Source organism: Chionomys nivalis, chromosome 1 (genome assembly GCF_950005125.1).
Source record: "Chionomys nivalis chromosome 1, mChiNiv1.1, whole genome shotgun sequence".
Classification (NCBI taxonomy): Eukaryota; Metazoa; Chordata; class Mammalia; order Rodentia; family Cricetidae; genus Chionomys; species Chionomys nivalis.
In genome coordinates this window covers 56315279-56338644 of record NC_080086.1, presented here as the reverse complement: position 1 = coordinate 56338644, position 23366 = coordinate 56315279, and the positions used below count along the sequence as shown (strand labels likewise).

The 23366-nt window shown below is 44.2% G+C and overlaps 1 protein-coding gene across 1 annotated transcript in view; it reads right to left on the bottom strand.

Moving 5' to 3' along the window:
• The window catches only part of Lrig1 (leucine rich repeats and immunoglobulin like domains 1), a 101529-nt gene that overhangs the window by 56692 nt on the left and 21471 nt on the right, over window positions 1–23366 (bottom strand). The window contains exon 2 of the mRNA XM_057764877.1: window positions 7162–7233. Coding sequence (XP_057620860.1) covers window positions 7162–7233 — 72 coding nt within the window. The remainder of the gene's footprint in view (window positions 1–7161; window positions 7234–23366) is intronic.

The following is a 23366-nucleotide window of genomic DNA, read 5'->3' as shown; positions in this document are numbered from 1 at the left end:
TAGTGGTGGTAAAAATAACAGCAGTGCTTTGCCAGAGACTTACTGAGGTGGGCACCATTCTAGGGGCTTCCCTGTGCTACACCTCATCTTTAGATACCAAGATCCCAGGAACATCCCTGTACACCAATAAAGCAGCCAAAATACTGAGATATTTTGTGCAATAACCGGACCACAGTCACCACAAGCACCTGACAGTGGCTCAGAGAGTCAAGCTTAGGATCTAAGTTTTCTAACAAATACCCGTTGCTTCTTTGTAATTACAGCCCAAATTCCATGTGCATTAGGTAATTTTATCTTAGCAACGACTTTGAGTCAGATACCAGCAATTGTTATTCCCTACATTATAGTAAGTTTAAGTCCATTTAAATAGATAGCCTGGGATCCTATGACCCCAGACTAGTACTTCACATATATGACACAGCCAGGAGATGAACAAAGATGGACAAATCAGAAAAGAGCAAGCTCACAGGCTAGGAAGAATAGGACAAGCTTGAACACTCATAATCCCTCAGGTGACATCAAGGTTGTTTTCCTGCCTGCTTACCGTAACTTGATTTTGAACTTGAAAAGATAATGAGATTCAGTGCAGGTGAACTTCACCTGAGGAACCTAGTCTCAGGCCAGCCCTGCTATGCCTATGACACACCGCTGCACTTGATACATACCACAGAACTAAATGTATGAGAGGCGAAGGGGCAGACTAGCACTTCACATCTCCATGAGCCTGCTGGAAGTGGATTATGCAGGAACAGGAGACCACGGCTAAAGATTAACAGGGAATTGTATGTCTTGATGAGCAGCCCTGGAGCAACAGGCTTGGTCAGAAATAGCAGGCTCTAATTTCAACAGGGCTGCCTGATTTATGGAGAGGACAGTTGGAGCCCAAAGGAGAGGAACTAACTGCACATCTAGCTAACTTTTATATCGTTTCTACTTTCAAGAAGAGAAAAAAAATGCAGGTTCAACATAAGCTGCTAGCTCCATCACTATTGGCTCCCCAGTTGTTTGTCCTGCTGAAAAGAGAATGCAATCCTCAGAAGGCAGAACCGTCGAACTCGCTCTGAGACATGAAGAACTGTGTGCCAGACTGAAATAGAGACTGGTCAAAAATAGCACTGCTGGGGCACCGAAGGAAAAGAGGCTTCTGGGTGTTTAGCAGTCTCCATGAATACAGGCACTTTAGAGGTTAAGGATAGTGGGTGATGAAATGCTTTCACTATCTAGGGTTCTACTCTTCCTCATGCCCTGTGCCCTAGCAGCTCCCCGCTGACTCCACCCACCTACCCCCACACCCCAAACTTTACTTCCACTCAAAACACTACAAATCTCCCTAAAATGCCTAGCTTTTATAAACCGTTTCCTGATGATTCAGGACCAGAGCATGAATCATGGCCCAGTCCTGAGCTGGAGGAGGTGTAAGCAGGGTCAATGAGATACAGAGATTGCCTGACCCCAGGTCAGAACCTGGAGGTGAGATGCTTCCCACTGACCCTTAAGGTCAGCTTGGACATTCTGATCCTGCAGCTTTCTCTCAAAGCTTCTACTTATAAGTAATAAGTAGCTTGTTAAAGGGAGTATTACATGCTGCAAGATGCACAGTGTCATAAAGGGCAGGGCACAGTACAGCAGCATCATTTATTAGCCTAATCAAATGTGGCTTTAATAAACAATATAAAAGCCAACAAAGGTGTAATTGGGGGCCGGGGGAGAGGTAGTGAAGTCTTTATTTACTTGAATGGCTTAAAGGGACACACAGAGTTTCACACACTCCAATGAGAATACAAGGAGTAGTCAGTGAAAGACAAAGCTTGCTCATACTTCAGGCGCCTACTCTGCCCAAGAGGAAGCTCCTGAGACAGTTAGGAGAGACTTGCATGTTTCTGTTTCACACAGACATGTGCACACTACACATACTGTTCAACACTGCTTTTCCCCTCAGGGATATATCATGAAGACCTTTTGGCCACCAGCAGTGTATTTACTAACTATTTAGCCAATTGGCTCTTTGTAGACAGAGTGGCTGCTTTGGGCTATCTCCTAACAGAGATGGAACTGCAATAGGATTCAGGATGAGAGTTTGGTTGGTAGTTTCTTACAGAGCTTCAAACTGAGCTCTGAATCGGAGCTTCAGTTACTGGAGAACAACACTGACACGCGGTTTTCCTTGGTAAGACTTTATGGAATATGCAGCTGGTCAGATAAAATTGTTTTACATAATAATACAGAATATTGTGTGTTAGAATTCATGAAGGTTTGATCCGGGACTCCCTGAAAATACCGGAAGCTCAAGAACCATAGAAAGATATATATATCACCTGTCTAGAACCTGAATGTGTCCTGGGAACCCGCAATCATCTCCAGATTACTTAACACACCTAAGATAATGTAAATGCTAGGTAAGCCATTAGATGTACACGACATAAGTACAAGAAAATAAGTACATCTGTACATGTTTCAAACAAGCATTTTTCAATTATCAATCAGAGGTTAGCTGATCCACAGATGATAAATCCATGGATATGGAGAAATAGTTACTTTAAGATAATAATCCACATGACAAGAAGGGCGAATGACTGCTATGTGCCCAGCTCTCCCCAACCCTGAATAACACACCAGTCCCTCAGGAGTCCACTCAATTTCAAGTTCACTCTAATGAAGAAACAAACGCAGTTACCAAGTTAAGTAACTGAGCAGGGAGTTTTGGGCATGAGGTCACACAGCATGGATTTTTAAATCACCGAGGCTTAGGTCTTCTACTCCTTAGCAATCTAATGACCTTCAGCTTGCAATTTAACCCTGCTGTACCTTAGTTTCCTCCTTTAAGAAATGTAAATAATACAAGTACCGAGTCACAAGGCTTGGGCAGGATCCAGAAGAAATAAATCTAAAAGTGAGAAATACTTAGCAGTCAGTACTAACAGCAAAAAAAAAAGCCCATCCGAACCTCCCTCAGTATTCCAGTCTTTCTTTACATAACAACCACTGTGCCCTCCACACCTGTGTTTGTGCATGCACACGGGCAGGGGAAGGGAGGAGCACAGGGCTTCCTTGCCCTCTCCAGGAAGCATGGAGGGCACAGCAGCATAGTAGCAAGCACTTCCAACCTACCCGCGGTAATGTGATCTGAGTGTCTTTGCACAGAGGGCTGTATAAATAGCCTCTTCTTAGAGGACTTGGTGTCCAGCATTCTGGTGGAGGCACTCCCTGCTGGGCTTTCCTCAGGGTTGTAAGCAATGAGGACTGTGACTTGGAAGCAGCTGCACATAGCCATATCCTCCGGGGGCTCCAAAGGGCTTGCTTTCTGTCTCTCCTCAATGCACAATGCTATGTGGTTCTAGAGCTTCCAAAATTAAACCACTGCTATGTCACTACAAATAGTGCTGGCCTTTGCTCCAAAGATCACAAGGGAGAACTGCCTTGAGCCAAGTTAATTTGGAAGCACTGGTGTGTTGACTGTGGGTTGTGTTCTCCTTCCATTATCTTACCTAGGTCCCACCACTCACTGCTGGTAGCTCTCTGAGTTACCAGGACTTTATTACAAGTCTCTTAGGAAAAGCCCTGGGTCTCCACCAGTGAGAAGTTAGTGTACTACTCTGGGCACGATGAAAGCAACTCACCGTCTGCAGAGGTGGAGACAGTCATGGTGGCAAGAAGTCCAATCTGTCAGCCTCAAGGATGTGTTACTAAACAACACACTGAGCATGGAGACTCCTGGGTTCAAACGCGAGGAATCCCACATCCACATCAGTGAGGAGCTACAACAGGACTGACTACGGGACACTACATCAATGTCACAAAAAGGGGGAAAACCCAAGAGCAGGAACAGACCCGGAGCAGAACCACAAATCCAGCCATTTCCCCACCAGAAGGCCTTGTAGCCACAGGGTAGTGGATGAGCTGTGCACACTCTGCCTCTTACTAGCTGTGAGCATAAACTCTTGAGAAAACTGGAGCTGATGGAGACTACAGCTGGAGGTCCAGGGAGCCAAGCAAATGAGAGAAAGAAGGAAGCCTCTGAGCAAGAACAGGGATGGAGGGAGATAAACATAGAAAGTGCTCTTCAGAGTGCTCACCATATGTATGAATGACAGGACACAGAATATATTAACAGAATTTTAAAAATATACATCAAAATGAATGCAAAACACAATCCACAATGAGCAAATTCAAAAGTTTGAGATAAGATGGATTAAAAGTAGCACAATCAAATCATTCTGGTACTGAGGCAATAGGAAAAACACCAGAAATATTGATTCTGTCTTGATTCAGATTTTTTTATAATTTTGTTCATTGTGAACTTTCTAAAACATACCTCTTAACTTTTAAAATATAACATCAAAATATCCATTATCTTGGCTGGTAAGTTTTGGTGCCCTTGTGACATCAGTGCCTAAGGACAGGCCCTCATCTGCCTCACCCCAGTCATAGCCCTATTTTGGATCTCACTTATTTTGGATCTCACCTATTTTTTGTATCTCATCTAGGACAAAGCAGACACAGGAATAAGTATAAACAAAAGCCTATGGTGTCACAGGAAATAACATCATTTTAATCTCTTCCAATAATCTCTGAGACTGACAGAGAATTTGAACATATAATAATCTCAAGAGCCAACAACATCCTGGACCAAAGCAAAGTGCTGGGTTATAAAGCCAACAGGCTCCTGACAGACTACGATTATCAACCTAGTTAACTAGGGCTGGCTGTACTGTGTCCTCTTCCTCAAATTAGTGTGTGGAAGCACATATCTAGGACATCAGAGTATAAACATATTTACAGATAGGGCCTTTAAAAACAGTGTTCAGGGTCTGCAGCTCAGTGGTGTGGTACAGTGTTGAGCTAGGATGGTCAAGGCTCTGTGTTCCATCTCCAGCACAAGGGTAGGAAAATATCATTGAGGTTAACTGATATCATACAGGTGGATCCTGAGTGATATGACTGGTGTCTTTATAAGAGGAAATCAGGACACAACCATATGCACAGAGGAAAGACCCCATGAAGGCATAGCAAGGGGCAACCATCTGCAAACTAAGGGGAAAGAGCTCAGGAGAAGCTGGTCCTACAGGCTTCCAGCTCTCAGATCCATGAGGACTCAGTCAGCAGCCTGCGGGATTTGTTACTGAGGTCTCGGCCCTCTTCACATTTCATCCTACCATCCTGGCTAGCTGAACCTCACGGGCAAATGAAAGACCAACACAAGGCATTCCCAAACTCCTTGCAACTCTGCCATTTAACGCTGGAAGTCTAAGCTTTGTAAAAGGACATAAAACCCATAATGTTTGGACATGACGAATGGGAGTGCAGCTATTCTACAAACTATCAGTGGATGAAGTTAAGGTTTCATTAGATAAGATGCTATTACAGAGCAGAAGAATAATCCACAAGGACTATTATCAACTACTTGTAGTAAAAATGTTCAAAGAATTTAATAATCTGATAAAATGTCTATAACAGTAAACTTGAAAATGATTTTATAGTAGTTTTATATATTTCATATAGAGCATAGACTTTATGAGTGGGCTGAGAATAGGGACAAGGGGGACAGGAACACGACAGGATGAGACTGGAATGGGAGGATCCAGTGGTAGGGAGAGATGGGGTTGAGGGAGGGAATGTAGGGAAAGACAACTACAATTAAGGGGCGTCTGAGTGGGGCTACAGGAACCTAAAACATCCTAGATATTAAACATCCTAAAACATATTAAAGTGATCCTAATAAAGTCTCCAGATAATGAGGGGGGGAATTTAAATTATGTATTTTTAAATGTGAGGATTAGTAGGTAAGCCAGATACAAAACCATAAACACCTGCAACTCTGAGCACTCTGGGGGCTAAGGCAGGAGGATCATGTGACTTTGAGGCCAGCCTGGGTGACACAGCAAGATCCTGTCTCAAAACAACAACAAACTATAATATAGATTTTGATCCTCAAACGATGCACATAAATGTATGCAGTCTGCAGTAAATAATCACAGCGGTTCTGCGTGACTTATGTGAAATTTTTGTAAAGCTGCTGTGAAGCTAAAATTCCTGATAATCCCAGTGCATGTAGCAAAATAGAATTCATGACAATAAAGAGAATGAATAACTGGGCAGTGGTGACACAAGTCTTTAATCCCAGCACTCGAGAGGCAGAGGCAGACCAATCTCTGTGAGTTTAAGGACAGCCTGGTCTACAGAGTGAGTTCCAGGACAATCAGAGCTACATAGAGAAATCCTGTCTCAAAAAAAAACCTGGTACTCAGCTCTGCTAGGAGATACAGAGAAGGCGAGCTTCTACTGCCTATGCTTTTACGTCAGATTCACGGGAAGCAGAGACAGTGGGCTAGCACCAGGTATCACTGCTGACTAAATGATCCTACCTCTGCGGGACCTGTGAGAAAACACCAGGACAGCTTTGTGTCCCGACTGGTCGACGGGTTTCTATCTCCTACACACCCACCTGGCAACCATGGTTTCCAGAATGCCTGCTACACTGAAGCATGCCCTTCACAGCAAACAGGAGCTGCAGCAATGGGAGAAATTTAATATGGCGCCCCTTTATGAGGACTACACTCTCTGGAACCCTACATATAGTCTTTTTCCATATGCAAATCAGTTGTTGTAAGAGATTGATAATAACTAAAAGAACACAGAATAAAATTTATGTGAATTCAATCCTTACACAAAATCTTATTGTATTTCCATCTTTTTACTTAAAGAACTACTTCAGAGCTTCTTTTTGGCATATCCCATTGTCACTATCACTAAACCTGTGCTTTGGGACCATTACTAGGGAAAACTGGCATTACTTAACATAAGCACAACAATGCCATGGCTGACAATCTCATAACTAGGCAAGTGGCATGGACAGTGTACACAGTCTGTGACCTAGGCAAAAATGCAAGACTCCACCACACTGCTCATAATTAGTGCAACTTGAGCTCATGAACTCTTTACTGCTGGAATTTTCTACTTCGCATTTTTGGTTGACTGTGGGGAACTAAAACCACGGATGAGAGAGATCGTCCTAGTACCGCCTGTCAGGGAAGACCCGTATGCAAAGCGCCTTCCTATAAGCTGAGACCACCTGCCCACGAGAGTGCGAACAGTATGATACGAAAAGAGTCCCCGCCCCAGACCTTTCTGCCTCCACCCCTGTGGGTTTAGGGAAACACTTACACTTCCTGAAGATTCGTCAAGTCCTCAAAAACACCAGAGTCAATCTCGGAGAGTTTGTTATAACTCAGGTTTCTGGTAAAAGAGAAGGTGAAAAACAATAAATAGTTGACACTATATCAAAGACTAAGAAACTTCTCCTCACCTCCAAAGAAATCCAGTCCCTCTGCCTAATGACCTCTCATCCTGCTCACTGTTTAGTAACACACACTGAGCTCTGTAAACATATTTCTCCTCACCTGCTTCAATGCACACAGAGTGCACAGGGCACAGCTGGGAACCCGCACCGCCGGAGCAGACTCAAGCAGACTTCAACAGCACCAGCTGGCTACCTGACACTTGAAAACTTAGGTGGGCCAGTCCTAGTCCAAATGCTTTGCACCAGGTCAAGTCCACGGCCACTCAGTTTTTAAAATTACTTTTACTGGGACTGGAGAGATAGCTGAGCAGTTAAGAGTACTTACTGATCTGGCAAAGGACTTGAGTTCAGTACCCAGCACCTACAAGGCTTACAAGTGCCTGTAACTCTAGTTCCAGAGGACCTGACATTCACTTCTGATATCTGTAAGCTCATGCAGTGCACAAACATATACTCAGGCGCACACACATATAAAGTAAATATTTAAATTACATTTGGGGTGTATGTGTCTGTGTGTGTGTGTATAGGTCGGAGCCAACCTGTGAAGTTGGTTCTTCCACCATGTGCGCCTTTAAGCAGTGGTTCTCAACCCTCCTGATGTTGCTATCTTTAACACAGTTCCTCATGCAGTGGTGACCCCAACCATAAAATTATTTTTGTTGATACTTCATAACTGTAATTTTGCTACTATTATGAGTCGTAATGTAAACATCTGTGTTTTCTGATGGTCTTAGATGGCCTCTGTGAAAGGGTCATTTGACCCCTCCCCCACTGTGACCCACTGCTCTAAGTCATACATTCTCATTGTTATTTTGAGAGAGGATCTCTCTATGTTGTCTTTGCTGGTCTGGAAATTGCTATGTAGACCAGGCTGGCCCAAGAACTCAGAGACCAGCATGCTTCTGCTAGGACTAATGCAGCACACCATCAATAACTTTTTAAAAATTAATGTTTAACTAAAGTATCAACAACAAACACTAGTTACAGAAAGAGAGATCAGGCTGTCAGCACTTCACAGTCTAAGCCAGCAGTTCTCCACCAAGAGTGATTTCACACACACACACACACACACAGCAATGTCTAGAGAGATGCTCAGCTGTCAGTGATGGTGGAAGATGGCACTAGGATCTTGTGGTTTGAAGCTGGAGAGACTCTCAAACACCCCACCAAGCCAAGCAGTCAGTGTCTCACAATCAGGCATCCAGCAACTCAGGGTCAGTACTAGTCAGACTGAAAATCTTGGTCTAAACAAGAATCTAAGACTAATTTTAAAAAGTTCAGGAGCATAGACAAAGTTCAAGTGACATTTAAAAAATGAATACCACGCTATTCAGAATAGGCAGCCTACACCAATGAACAAAATTAGGAATGACAATCCCAAGAGAAGGGAGCCAACTGGTGGGGATGTATGTTGGCGATAACCCCAGCCAGGGAAGCCACACAGATGCAGCATTCAGGTAGTAGCACCATCCTGTACAGAACTGGGCGTCTCCCCGGCACTCCTAGCTCTAGCCTTAGATGCAGACAGAGCAAGTTTAGCAATGTTCATTCAGCTTAGCTTCTTTAACCACAGGCTGAACACAGCCAGCCTAATCCATCAGGAGTAGAAGCCACTGGGGGTGATCAAGATGAGCATTCACTGCCTTCCAGTTCTTGGCCACAAGTCTATCCAGGCCTGGGGGGGGGGGGTGGTCAACATCTTTCATCATGGCTATTGATTCATTGATTCCCTTGACATTAACGCTAATTAAGAATACTACCAATCATAAACAGTGACTATCTTTTAAACTTACTCCAGAGACATTTCAATCAATACTACCCCTAGAGCTGATAGCCACTTCACTGTGAACTCAAAGACATTCATCTAAATAAAAGTCACTCTGCACTTGAAACGAATGGCCCATCTGTGTTCAGGGCACAGTCTGAATTAAAAGCAATTTGTCCAGAGATTAAGTTACCATAAAGATTGAAGGTGGTAATTTTTAAAACACATACTGAAGTCAAGAATGAGCTTGACCACGCTTAGGGGGTGTTTACTAATGAGGATGCGGACATTAGCAGCTTAGACCTGGGAGAGAAAACCCAGCTGGAGAGAATTCCCTCCATCGGTGAAAGGCTGACTAGACTATTGCCTTCTGCTTTGATCAGATCATCAGAAAGGGTATGGGGCACTGTCTTGAGGGGTAACGACAGCACAAAGTTTATTATCATCACAGGGAAGTGGCATGGGTGAACTGAAGAGAACTTAATAAACGCTCTCAGAAGCCACAGAGCAGGTAGATGGGCAAGCAGACTAGGTGGCTGACGGGCTGAGACTAACACGGAAGCATGCCCATCCACCTACGCAGCCATTTACTCCTTGGCACCAGAGACAAGGACCAATGCTGACTCCAGGCAAGGCTTTCCAGAGAAGCTCAAAATCTGAATTCTTATGAAAAAAACCTTTTTATTTCCTTTACGAAAAAAAAAGTAAGAAGGAATAGGTCAAACAAAACCTCTTTGCCAGCCACCTCTGGCCTGGGGAGCACTGGCTTCTGCTGGGACCTGGACTTCTTCTGGCTCCTGGAGCTACAGGTTCAGAATGCACGGGTCAGGGGAGTGGCTGGGCTCAGCAGCTTTCTACAGCTCACTGAGGGCTTCCTTTGGAACATTCTGAGATAAAATCACGCTTTCCCATCCCTCACGTGTCCTTTTAAAGCTGTACACCCACTGCTTTGTCCTTCCTTGCAAGGAAAGATAACTAACTTTCAGAAATGCTAATCAGTTCTGCTTCTTAGAGCAGACTGAGAAACAACTTTTCCTGACACACTGTAATCCAGAGCTGAGAAGCTCTTGGGACTTGATACCAAGATGACAGCAAGCAGCTACAAAGACAAGACACTAAGTGCGTTAGCCCTCAGTGGTCAGTGTGGGTAGTCACTGGACCAGAAAAGCCCCAGATCAACACACGTGCCAAGGGACTGCCTAGAAAGGGCCACTCTCCCACAGCACCTGTGGGCAGCAGGAGCAAAGGTACCATGGCTCACAGCCCCTGCCTGCAACAGCTCCTGTCCCTAGACAAGCTTTTAAGTTTGAAAAGTCATCCTGAATCCCTAAAGAAACTGTGAGACCTCAAATGCCTTACCAGGAAATGAGGGAAACAATGTAATTCCTCTGTGGAAATATAACAAAGAATAAAATAATAGACATTAGTTAAAACATAAATTCTCACACTACTTGCTCACTCACTGAAAATGCACATAACATAAAATTCACCATTTACCCATTTGTAAGTTGCTGCTCAGCGACCACACATACATTCAGACATACCCATCATAAACACCAGTATCAACTTTTTTACCATAAAGTTCCCAATTCCAATCTGCCCTGGATATGCCAACCACCATTTTGTCTCTATAAACATTTCTCTGGGCACCACATGAGTGGAATCATAAGACATCTGTCCTTTTGTGTCTGGCAAATTTCACTTAACACAAATGCTTTCAAGGCTCACGGATGAATCTCATTACATATGTCTAAGTGTCACTGCTTTGGATGGTGGAATAATACTTGGTATGAACATCCTACATTTTCTTATCTGCTGTCTGCAGACAAGCAGTTAGCTTGTTTCTAGTTTTGGCTATTCTAAATAAAGCAATTATGAGCACAGTATATTTTTTCCTAATTAAAAAAATTTTTTTAACCCTTTGCCTTATATACTTACCAACACTCGTTTTCCAACATTAAAGGAAATATACTTAGTCCAAGAAGTTTGCAGAAAAGAATACGAATTTTAATTTCCCATCCCAAGAACAGTGAAAGGGTTAACTACTGAGAAGCATTCCTCCAGGTGGCAGCTGACCTGCACACACATCTAAAGCCTCCCACTTATTTCCAGGAACACAGTTGTCCCTTCCTGCCTGACAGGTGAATGGGTCTTCAGTGGAGGGTTCAGATTCTCCTGTCAAACAATTCACCTGTCAGCAGCACACACACTGTCAAAGTATTCCTGTACCTAAGAAGAGAAACCTCTGAGAATTCTGTCTCTGCCAACTGCGGCTTTCCCTGAGCATCACCAGCCACCGTCACAACACAAACTGCTCCTGTTCTTGCACAAAGAGCATGCGGATCTTCCAACAATTAAACGCAGCCATAGGTACTTTTTCAGCTAATCTGCTGAAAGATGGCCATGCGGCCCACCATCTGCAGAACACACAAGAGGTAGGGCTGCAGAGAACAGCTCAAGTTTTATTCAGGCGTGTCTGAAAAGCACACTGTTTAACAGGGCACGACAACCCTGTGCTCGCTAAGCATATTTTCCAGCAAGCTCCCAGCTCTGAGCCAGAGAATTTCAATAGCCGAGAAATCACTACCATCATGTACACCCGAACTAACCATGTAGCCTTGTTTTGATATAGCAGAAAATATAAGCTCAGTTCCTTATCACATTAACTGTATTTCAAGTACTCAATAGAGCATGTGCACTGCATGGAGGAAGGGCACTTCAGTTATCGCTGAAATTTCTGTTAAAACTGGGCTGGAACTAACTATAAGTAACCAACGCTTATAAATCATCACATGATCAGCAAATATTCTAAGTGAAGCAGCAACTACTAAAGAAAGATGGATGTCAAAAGTTAATCTCAGGGGCTCCAGGTAGAATTGCTGCCTGGCATGTGTGAGGTCCTGGGTTTGATCCCCAACACCAAGCAATATGATAACTCAGGGCTGTGGTGGACATGGTGGGAGAGTGTTTGCCTAGTACTCGGAAGATCCTGGGTTTGATCCTCAGCACTACAACTCTGTTTCCAAATAACAAAAGAGCTTTGTTTAAAATGTACAGTGATGTTAACAAATAAATACAAGTCTTTCCTTTTTTCTTGAGACAGGGTCTTATGCAATGTAATTCTGGCTGGCTTCAAATTCACAGAAACGCGAGAACGACCTTGACCCTCCCGTACCACTAAAGTGTCAGGTTGGGGCATGCATAACCAGCCTGGCCCCAAGTTCTTCTCAAGCAAGTTCTTAACTACCCAAGCAGGAAAGGGACACTGGAAAGCCTAAGTTCCTTGGAAAGAAGGGAATTCTAATAAAAAACTGCTCCTCCAGTGTAATGCTATAGGCTTAATCGGTATTTCCATAATCTGACCAGCACCTTCCTGGATTACAGCCTGAACCACATGTTACAAACTTGGAAAGCATTCTCCCAAGTTGGCGAACAATAATTCATTGACTTCTCGGAAGCTAAGGGACAAAAAGTGCCACTTACTTTTTGAGTAAGTTGTGGTAAGAAGTAACCCCACTTTATTAGACAGCAGAATGAGCTCAACCCCCCACCCCCACCCCAAGACAAGCCTCTACAGGCAGACTCTCACAGTGAAGCACAGCAAAATACATGCTTCCGGCTCTCAACACAACCAGACGACAGCTCCAAGCGGAAGGAACTGGTCCTAAATCTGTGACAAGCACTCCCCACTGAATGAGGTTTCCCTTTGCAGTTTGGTTTCCAAGTGAATCTATTTCCCATTACTCAGGCCTGGCTGGGCTCCTGGACAGCACAGAGCTTTTCATAGTTTAAACTTTCAGATGTTTGCTAAACTGGGTAACACAGCAAGGGGGGAGAAGGGGATAGGCAACCCAATGGCCAGCTTCTGAAGACCAGCAAGTCCCCAGGGCTAGCCCAGGAAAATAGTTTTCATGATATTTTTTAGGCTCTGGCTATCCATGTCTTCTTCAACCTCAGAGCTTGCAATGTTTGTCACCCGTTAAAGAGGAAATTGCCTGTTTGGAGCCAGGAAAGCAGGACTGGTCCTTTCGAGAATTCTGAAGTACAAAAACTGTTCAAGCCCTCTGAGCCCCAAGTGTTTAGGGCTGTTTCTTCTGTGTTTGTACTTTCTGGGAACTCACATGTCACACAGCAACTTCCAATGAAATCACTATCATGGCCCCTACATCCATATGCCAGGTTTGTGAATGTAGGAAACACTTTAAATCCAAGACATCACATATCCTTATCCCCTTTTCTAACGTTGATACTTTGCCCAGCCCACAGTGAAGAGCCTGTTAATACACATTACATTAGGAACAATACAATTGCAACTTAAGTTAGACTCATCCATCTGGAGTCCACACCCAAGGGCTTTCTCACTCAGAAAAACATCCTCGATCTTAAACAAGCCACAGTCACATGAGCCTGAGCGGAGGTTCAGCAAGGGAATACCTTCTGCGAATAAGGAAATAGGAAGTGAACGGTGTCCCAACAAGATAGATGCCACTCATTTTGTGTTTCTGGTTAATTCTATTTTACAAAGACACTAATAACTGCAATTATTTCCAATTCTAAAAGTGCTACTACTAAAGCCATCTTCCCTGAGAATAAGGGAGGCCTAAGAGGTGACTTAAAAGAGAAGCCAACGCACAGCCATATAAGGATGAAAACTCACCCATTCCTCTTTAAATCAATCCAATTAATTAGTGTGCGCCTCTGATTTTTTTTTTTTTTAAGGCAGTGTTTTCATGTGGCCCAAACTGGTCCTGGAAGTGCTCTATCCAAGGACAACCTCAAACTTCTGATCTTCCCATCTTTCACTCCCAAGACCTGGGATGTCAGGCATGTGTCACCATGTCTGTCTCATGCAGTATTATGGCTCAAACCCAGGGCTTCCTGTGCTAGGCAAGCACTCTACCATCCAGCATCTACATCTACAGGCCAGGGCCTCTGAACTCCAATGCCAACTCATGCTGCCTCTATAACCTCATAAGGTCTTGAATGTACTCTATCCTAACAGTGGTTAATCTGATAGAGATATACATCTTTTTCCTCTAGTACCTAATAATTGCCAAATTCAACAAATGTTTGAGTTTATGTCTACCATAAGACTTTCTGCAATTTATCCTAATTACACATGTACATGAATAAGCATATACAAGGGGCTGCAGTTAAGACTACTGACTGTTCTTCCAGACCTGGGTCCAATTCCCAGCACCCACACGGCAGGTCACAACAACTTGTAACTCAAGCTCCAAGGATCTGGCATTTTCTCCTGGTTCTGGGGACATTGCACACATGTGTTGAACTGACAAATATGCAGACAAAACACATATACATAATTTTAAATGACTAAAAAAATTCTGATATAAATTAGGATAAGAAGAAGATTACAACTTTCTGGTCAGGTAGGACTCCTGACCAAATAACCACAATCAAATGGCTCTCAGGAAGTATCTCCCAGTAGTAGATAAAAAATTGCATACTGGCTGATCTTGAGCCAAAACTGGGCTGCAGAAAAATGTGTTTATTTCTAACTGAAGGGTTTGGGAAAATGATTCTAAGCACCCACATGGCAGCTCATAACCATTTGTAAGGGCTCCAGAGGGATCTGACACCCTCTTCTGGCTTCCACTGGTAGTTCATGTGGCACAATGACATATTTGTAAGAAAGAAAAACCCTAGGGTTTTTGTGGAAGAGTATGCTGCAGTTTCTCTTGAGAATAGTCACTAAGTGGGCATTTCCGCACCACAATGGGCTCCGTGGCTTTTATAAGCAGTTTCCTGACCACAGACCTCAGCACTCCTGGTGACAACCTCTAAACTCAGCAGCAGTATCTGCTCGGCACCTTCGTGAGTCTAGCATCCTTATGACAAGTAGTGCATGATGTCCAGAAGTCCAGGAGCATCCAGGACAATGAAGATCTGCTGTGATGGAAAAGACTTAAAAAAAAAAAAAAAAAAAAAAAAAAAGGTAATCCAGAGAGGGGAGTTGAGAGGAACTTGTTTTTCTGACGAACAGGCTAGAGGAGCAAAGAGGCCACAGAGCAAAAAAGTAAAGTAAATTGCTAAAGAGACAAGCCATCAGGATCTTGTAGAAAGGGAAGAGCAAAGCGGCAAAGAGAAGCCCAGAGCTTCCTGGCCCACCTAACAAGCAGCTGAATCAATGGTTATACCAATCCTAACAGCTCTCAGGACTGAGACCTTCCCGAGTGTCAATCACTGGACCATTAAAGTCTTTCCACAGAACAGAATTAGCTCCTTGTTCCTCCAGGAAGATGACATTTTCCTGCCATCACTGCAGACAGCCAGCATCTGTTTTCAGCATCACACCTTACTTACAGCAGGAGAGTCTAGGATCCGTCTTCCTTACAAAATCTTTGCTTGGACAAAGAGAGAGGAAATAGGTACATTTATTTTATTATTTAAGCATCCTTGGTAGAGACTGACACTGAGAAGAATCCCACATGGTCTGTGCACTATTAACCCCTACAGAAGAATTAATTCAATGAGGAAGGTGCACTCCAGCCCATGATTGTTGCTGTAGTTGGTAGCTATTTGATAAACAAATGGCATTCGTTTGAGCAGGGAATGGCTGCCTGCCCCAGGCCTGACCAGCCCACAAATCTACCACCAGAGGAACATTACCATGACCACCAAAGCGGGACGAGGCACAGAGGACCACCATTTGACTTTCTGATTGGAGAAGGGCTTCAGACAGACAGAAATGGGGGTTGAATGCCAGCCCCTCAGAATTGCCCTTTCCCTATTCTATCACCTCTACCAAGGAATCACAAACACGCACTTCCAGAGTCTACATTCTACAGGGCTTTGAGAATTCATTGCTTGCACAAAAGCCACCGTTGGGCCCCAAACTACCTTTTATAGTATAAAATGCAGTTCTACCTCAGAGCTAGGCGCTTCCTAACCTCAAGATGGTCACCAGACCTGAGAACAGACAGTGTCCACTTGTGGTCACTCACTCCGAAGACAGCAATGCTCCTTGGGGGAGAGTGGAGGAGCAATCTTCCTAATGCTCTACTGAGGCAGGAAATGGGCTTTTGCAACAAAAATCAGGTGGGCAAAAGGGACAGGAAATGAGGGATGTATGAGTCTGAGAGAAAAAGATATCTAGTAAACAAATTTAGAATCAGGGGTTCTCCAAGGGCTTTGGTAAGTCCACCAAAAGTGCTCTCTCGGGAGATTAGCTTCCTACAGAGTCATCCACTGTAAGATAGTGTTTTCTGTGCTCACAAGACAGCTTGAATATTCACTAAGTTGGGGTATACACAGGAAGATGGGAACTGGCTGCCCTTATGGATACGTCTGATGGTCCACAGAATTTAGTTCTCAGCTCTGATAAAAACCACTGTCCACAGCAACACTGGGACCAAGCTCCTGCTGCAGCACCTTAAATGATTCTCTAATTCGTGCCCATAGGTTCATATCTGTGTGTTTACAGTAAGAGTCTTGAGAGGACAACTGCTTAAGATGCAAAACAATCATCTCAGCACAGCTCCTTAAGGAGTACTCCTGCTCAGGGTGGCCAAGTTCCACACTTGTCTTTCTGGCAGGAGGTATAAACATGCAGTAAGAATGAAGGCTCTATGATGCATTACTTCCTCTGAGTACAACAGGCATACATCAAAACAAACAAACAAAACTTCTCTATCTGGGCCACCCGTCACACACCATCCTAAACACCATCTTCCAGTTTTCTAGAACCAGGAAATGACAGACATTCTGTATGCGCCCCCACATACAAGTCTAACTCTTATCTCCTAATATAAGCCAAGTGGAGAAAATATTTGTACAAAACTTCCTATCACAGAAATGAATGGGAAAAAACTCAATACTGACTTACTTCTTGACATGTAATGATCAGGGGTTTTCAGTATTTATTTATTCATTCATTCATTGGTTTTCTTTTGGGTCAAGATTTCTATGTATAGCCCTGGCTGTCCTGGAACTCGCTCTATACACCAGGCTGGCCTCCAACTCAGAGAGTTCCCCTGCCTCTGCCTCCCGTGTGCTGGGAATTAAACAAGCTCCTCTGGAAGAGACCAGTGCTCTTAATCACTAAGCCATCTTTCCAGCCCTCTGCCCTTGTTTATAATAAGTAGTTAGAAGGATAATTCTGAGCAAATAAGTTCCGGGTTACAAAGGAACAATGTGTAATAAGCTGCCTATCTTCCTTCACTAAAAGGGAGGAAGGAAATGAAAGTGGCTTGTTTTAAACAAATCCATTTGTAGAAACAGCAGCTTACCTTAGTGTTATCAGTATTCTTTCCTCCCACTGCCATATAAAAGCTTTACTAGGCAAATGACATCAGTGAGTGTGACTTTACCATGCTGAAATTTCTCATTAAAAAAAAGAAAAAAGGAAAAAAAAAAAAAAGGCCTTGCCTAGTGGACTGTCAGCTTCCATTGCATACATGTGCCCTTGAATTTTCAACTAAAATCACCCCACTGATTGCTAGCAAGTCTGTATGATGTCACTGTGAGTCTTAATGAAGCCCAAGCATCCAGGATCTGTAATCCAAATATTCAAATATAAAAACCCATGTTTACTGGAATTTACCATGATGCATATACAGGAACTTAAACGTTGTGTACCTGTAAGCATTATTTCCTTGATCAACAGCCTCTCTTTCTCGCCTACCCAAAACTTAAAACTGAAGATTAGCCAAATGCAGAAAGCAGAAACGAAGGAGTAAATCAAACAAATGAGAAAATGAAGACACTCACAAGCACCCATCTTCTGCATCACAGGCAGGCGTGGGAGTATCTAGCTAAATATTTTATCGAAGACACAGTTCTGAAAGGTCAGCCGCACGGCAAGCAGTTAACAACTTTATTAACTAGCTTATAGCCATGGGATTTCATTCTGTCCATTTTTCCAAGGGGCTTTTAAAAGTTTAAGTATGTTACGAAATGCCAGCTAATGCCTAAAAGCCGTTTTTTTCTTTCTGCAATAGTAAAACATCATGAAATACTACAAACATGAAAGACTGTCCATAGCATGATTGTCTCGCTCAAGAACCAGGAGGGCAGTGGAACTCACTCTGCTTCTGATGTTGAAGCTCCCAACAAGATACACAGTTAGGGTCTGCCTGAACAGTGGTATTTCAGCATGCTCTGTTCACAGGCTGCTCTTGCTGTAACAACAGGGGCCTTCCTTCCCACTGGGTTAGTGCAGAGACTCAGATGAGGCATGCTGAGACCTCTCCTCAAACACAATCAATTCTACCACCACATCTAATGGATACATAGATTTGCTGGCTATAGAACAAATGCTCCTTTCTCTGATTTTTACTCGTTCATCAATGAGGCTCACAGTAGCAAGTCACTCCTTCTCCATGTGAAACTGAACAGTCCTAGGTCATCTGCTCCCTGAGTAGATATAAGCAGTCAGCTCTATTAGCCAAACAAGAAGTGAATGATATACTACTCTATCTAGGGCGAGGACCAGCAAAGTTGATTAGAAGTCCTAGCAAAAGTCACACATAAATGACCCCTTTTGGAGTTCTAAAGACAAAATCCTAAGAAATACAACACACATATCTAGACCCTGTGTGTGCAAGGAGAGGCAGAATAGTCACCCCAAAGAGCATCTTCCCATCTCAGCAGGGAACCCAGACACACATGAGGTCACACACCTGAGACTCTGCCTCATGCATAGCCAGAACTTCCACCTACAACTTCCTATGCAAAAACAGTGCCCAGTTCCACCAATGCGCTATCAAAAAACCAAAGCTATGAACCTGCTCAGCACCCTGCCCTATATCAAGTGACTCTAGCAGGACTTCCCTGGCCTATAAGCACGTGAGGGACTGCTGCACAGTGTGCACTGACAAAACCAACATTATCTTTAGAAGTGTCAGACTAGTTCTCTTCCATAAGAGGGGTCAAAGTATGGTCTGGGACTGGGCATGGTTTACCCGGAAGGTATTCAGCTCTGAGCTCCATATCTGCAGCAGATGGGTCTATACAAGTCTTCCCTTTCCTAACACGATTCCACACTCGGTCTTGAAATCCAACCAACGCCATTAAAAGGCGTTTCAATCCCAGGGCAGCCCGATGGCGGCACAACTGTGCTGGTGATTACCCTCACTTGCAGCAAACCCACCCTTGATCAATAAGCCAGAGCCAGTTGAGATCAAGTCAGACTATACCTGCCCAAGCACAAAGAAAAAAAACGACTCTCAAACCTCAAGAAACAGTGCAGAAGAGCACCTGCACAAACTCGTCAGGGTGGTTTATAAGGTCATGAGCACCTGAGAAAAGACCTTTTATTCCTAGGGGCATGAGACAAATGGTAGGCCTGTCACACTGCTGGTGTCAATATTTATCTAAGGCCTGGGTATTCATGATGGCATAAAACCAGGCACCTTTTCAATTCAGACATTTGTGTAATTTGCCACTACAAAGCCCCCAAACAGAGACTCATTTACAGCTTGGGTTTCTCCCCTTCCATCGCCATACAGGAGGCTGGCAGCAGGACCCACCGTTTATGTCAGCACTAATCCCAGCAGCTTGGGAACAATGCGCTCAATGTATTTCAGAACTGCCAATATCAAATGGCACTGCACCTGAGGACAACGAAGAGGTAGGGTAGGAAGGCAAAGCACCTGCTTTCTCCCCTCCCACGGCATGCACACTTTCCACCCTGGAAATGAGCAAAGCTCTGGGCTTGTAGTAAGGTAACTGAATCCCAAGAATCACCTTGAAGCATTACTCACACCCAACATCATTTCAGTCACCGCTACTCAAACCCATGGGAAAACCTGAGTACGAAATGGGCCCTTCTGGTCAACTTTGGTTTCCCCAAACTCCTTCCTCCCTCACCCCCGCCCCCCACCCCGCCCCTTACTCCACTCTTACTCCACATGAAAATCTAATCACAATTTTTCTTCCCAGATAAAGGACAGAAGAGATAACCACCCAATCAATATCAGCTTCAAGAGCCCCTAGGAACCTCTAACCACAGCTGGTGGACACCAGACTCACAATCCTATATCCAAGTCTCTTCTTGTAACCCAGGGTCCCCAGCAGATGCTACACTGTAGCTCCCTCTCTCAGCTCCTCCAGTTCTGTCATGGAGACACACTGCATCAAAGTACTTAGGAAGGATAGCTCCCAGGTGACAGATTAAATACGCCTCAAATACGCTTGGAAAAACTGCTAGGTGAGTGACACAGGGACAGACTTCTCAAGCCAACCCTTTTAGCCATATTCTTTGGATGTTTCACATAGAATGTGGTTCCCACTGGAGGTGCACCCTACCAAAACCTCTCTCGACTCTAGCTCCTCAGTGCATTTCTACATCCCGAAGGTTTACAGAACCCATTCCTTTCCTCCTGTTCCGGAAGAATGGGATGGCCGCTGAGGAGCTGTCATACACCATGCACCAACATTCCTGCACTGCTTGAAATATGCTGCCTGGTGCACTCGCTGGATGAGCACACAGATTCTCAATCCCAAATGATACCAGTTGAGGGTGTGGCCAGTTTTATTTTTTTCTTACATACAAATACAGCTGACACTTAGGTGGGTAATATTTCCTCATGCATGTTGAAGTTAATCATTCACAACCAACGAGCTTTCATCAAGGATCAGAAAATTTGAAGGTTGCTTGTGCAAACACTCCTGTTCTTAACAGCTGCATATTTAACTGGCGGCTCTGTTGCCAGCAGGAGCAGGTAGCACTTCAAAGTGTTGTTTGTGAAGCCAGACATACCATCACCCAGGTTCCTTGGTCCCTGGGTTCCACAGTGAGCAAGCCCTGCGCTGCATCTGCCTCTCAGAAGAGGCAGTCACAGCAATGCAATGATCCACAAGGATGGTGCTTGCTGTTGAGACATTGCCGTAATCATGCTTTCCTGTTTCTATCTGGACCCTCCAAACTGACAGTTCCCAAAGGAGCCAAAAGGGTGTGGCTACAATAACCACCAGTCAAGAGACAGTTGCCCAGGCCTCAGAGGACCTTCCTTATCGTGCCTTTGTGCCTGTGCCCTTCCCCTCACACCCTCGCCTCTCGGACTCTTTCTTCCTTAGTCTCACTTAAAATCACCCTCTCTCAGTTTTCAAAGAGAGGGTACAGACAGGACATGAAACCTAAAGGTGTATGCAAATGAGGTCTTCTCAGACCTCTGAGTGTCGCCAACACGCTGAAGACTAGAGGACAACCAAACAGCTGTTGGCTGCTATTCCCACCAAAGGAAATTAAATTGTGGCACTGAGCTGGCTGCACTGTGTGCTTATAAATCTAAGCGAGCTGCAAGGCAACATAAGGCTCCACCTGAGCCTAGGTAACGAGGTTCGCTGTTAACCACCACACACTTCCACAGTGGTGCTCACCCTTCCACGCTGCGACCCTAATACAGTTCCTCATGTGCTGGTGACCCTATCACAAAATTTTCAATGCTACTTCATAACTGTAATTTGCTACTGTTATGACTCATAATGTAAATATCTGTTATGCAGGACGTCTAATATTTGACCACTGCTAAAGGGTCATTCAACCCCCAAAGAAGTCATGACCCACAGATTGAAAACCACTGCACTCCAAGGAGAACTATCACCTCCACTCCCCACACGCCTTTGTGTTGTTTGGGGCGGGGGTTGTTTTGGTTTGGATTGGCTTGGTTTTGGGCGCTTCTCTGTGTAACAGCCCCAATATCCCATAACTCATTTGGTAGACCAAGCTGGCCTTGAACTCACAGAGATCCCCGGCCTCTGCGATTAAAGGTGTGTGCTACTATTGCCCAGCACGCCCCACACACCTTTTCTATGGCACTTTTGAAAGGACTTTCTGCAAGCTGTTGGAGGAAGTTTGAAAAGGACAAAAATGAGCCTAGCTCTTGGTTTGGGTTTTAATAAACTAAGGCACTTAGTTTTAAAAAACTAAGTGTTTTGAGTAACAGAACACATCATCAGAAAAGGGCAAGGGTCATACACAGCTGGCCTGAGACTAAGTTAGCAACTGATCATGTGTCAGCTGAGCCCAGGCATGCAGACTGCTCTACAGGGGACCCTCATTCTAAGAATCCCAAGCAATCCCCCTAAAGCTTTTAAAATGCAGGTTCCAGCCTACAATACCATAATTCTAGTTTAGGGTCTATTAAAAAAATTTTGTTGTTGCTATATTTTGTTGGTAATTTTTTAAAGCCTACTAGCTACTCAAATGTCTCCTGTGTAACTCCTGTCTTGCTTAGAGAGATGCACCCAATGACTAACTGCACAAAATGAGTTTCAAAGAGCAGGCCTGTCAGTGCTTCCAAAGTGCACCTCAAAAGCTGACTGCCACCATGAGGATTTTCCCGCCCCCACCATGTCTTCCCACTCTGAGCAGGTGTGAAAACAAAAGCAAAGACGGGAGAATCTCGTTGCCTACCAAGGTTCTACATCGCTTGAAAAGGTCCCAAACCAACCTCCTGAGTAGTTCAGCGAGCTGATTTTTCTCCGCTTTCTTGCTTTAAAAGAAACCACACAAAGCCGTGGGTTCCTTTCCAAATAAAAGTCACCAGAGCCATAGTTTTCAATTACTTACATCAGTCTATCACCCTGAAAATGCTCAAGTTCAATCTGGAGTCCCTCCCCCAGCTTCCGGTCTCCACCAAGCACTTCACACCTCTCTATTGTAAACCTGTCCAGAGCAATTACCCTCCCTACCTTTAGACAGCCTCCGTACCGCATTTCTGTCTAAATTTATAGCTGCTAAACTCAGTTGGCAAAACAGGCGCCCCGAGCAGAGAAAATGATCAGGCCCAGAGCAGGCTGCAAGAAAGTAAGCCCCCTCCCTCGTCTGTTCTGGTAGAGGCCAGTGCTAATAATCTGGATTCCTGCACCTACAGTCTCCACAGCAACCACTGCTATTTGCTGCCATATTTACTGCTTCTCTTGGGATGACAAACAAGGGGCAAGTCACGAAACACAGTTACTCTTCTTGGACTCTGTGATGGTCAGACACATTCAGTAGGAGCCATACTTGGAATTCTGAATGTGGCCTTTTCCCAGGCTAGTAGTGATGTGAGGTCTGATCTTTACTCTCGAAGCAAGCAAGCAAGCAAGCAAGCCACGGCTCCCAGCAACCAACACAACCACTCGTTATGTTGCTAAGCTACAAGTTACCGGTAGCAAATATACTTTCAACTTGGTGGTTCTAACTTACCATGGGTTGTGGGATATTACCTTTATGAACTAATAAGCACCTGTAATACCCATATGCTTCTATCAGAAGACCCCAAAGGTTCTAAAAGTCTGAGGACAACAAACCTGAGAGGAACATCCTAACCTGGGGAAGAACCCAAACCTTACCTG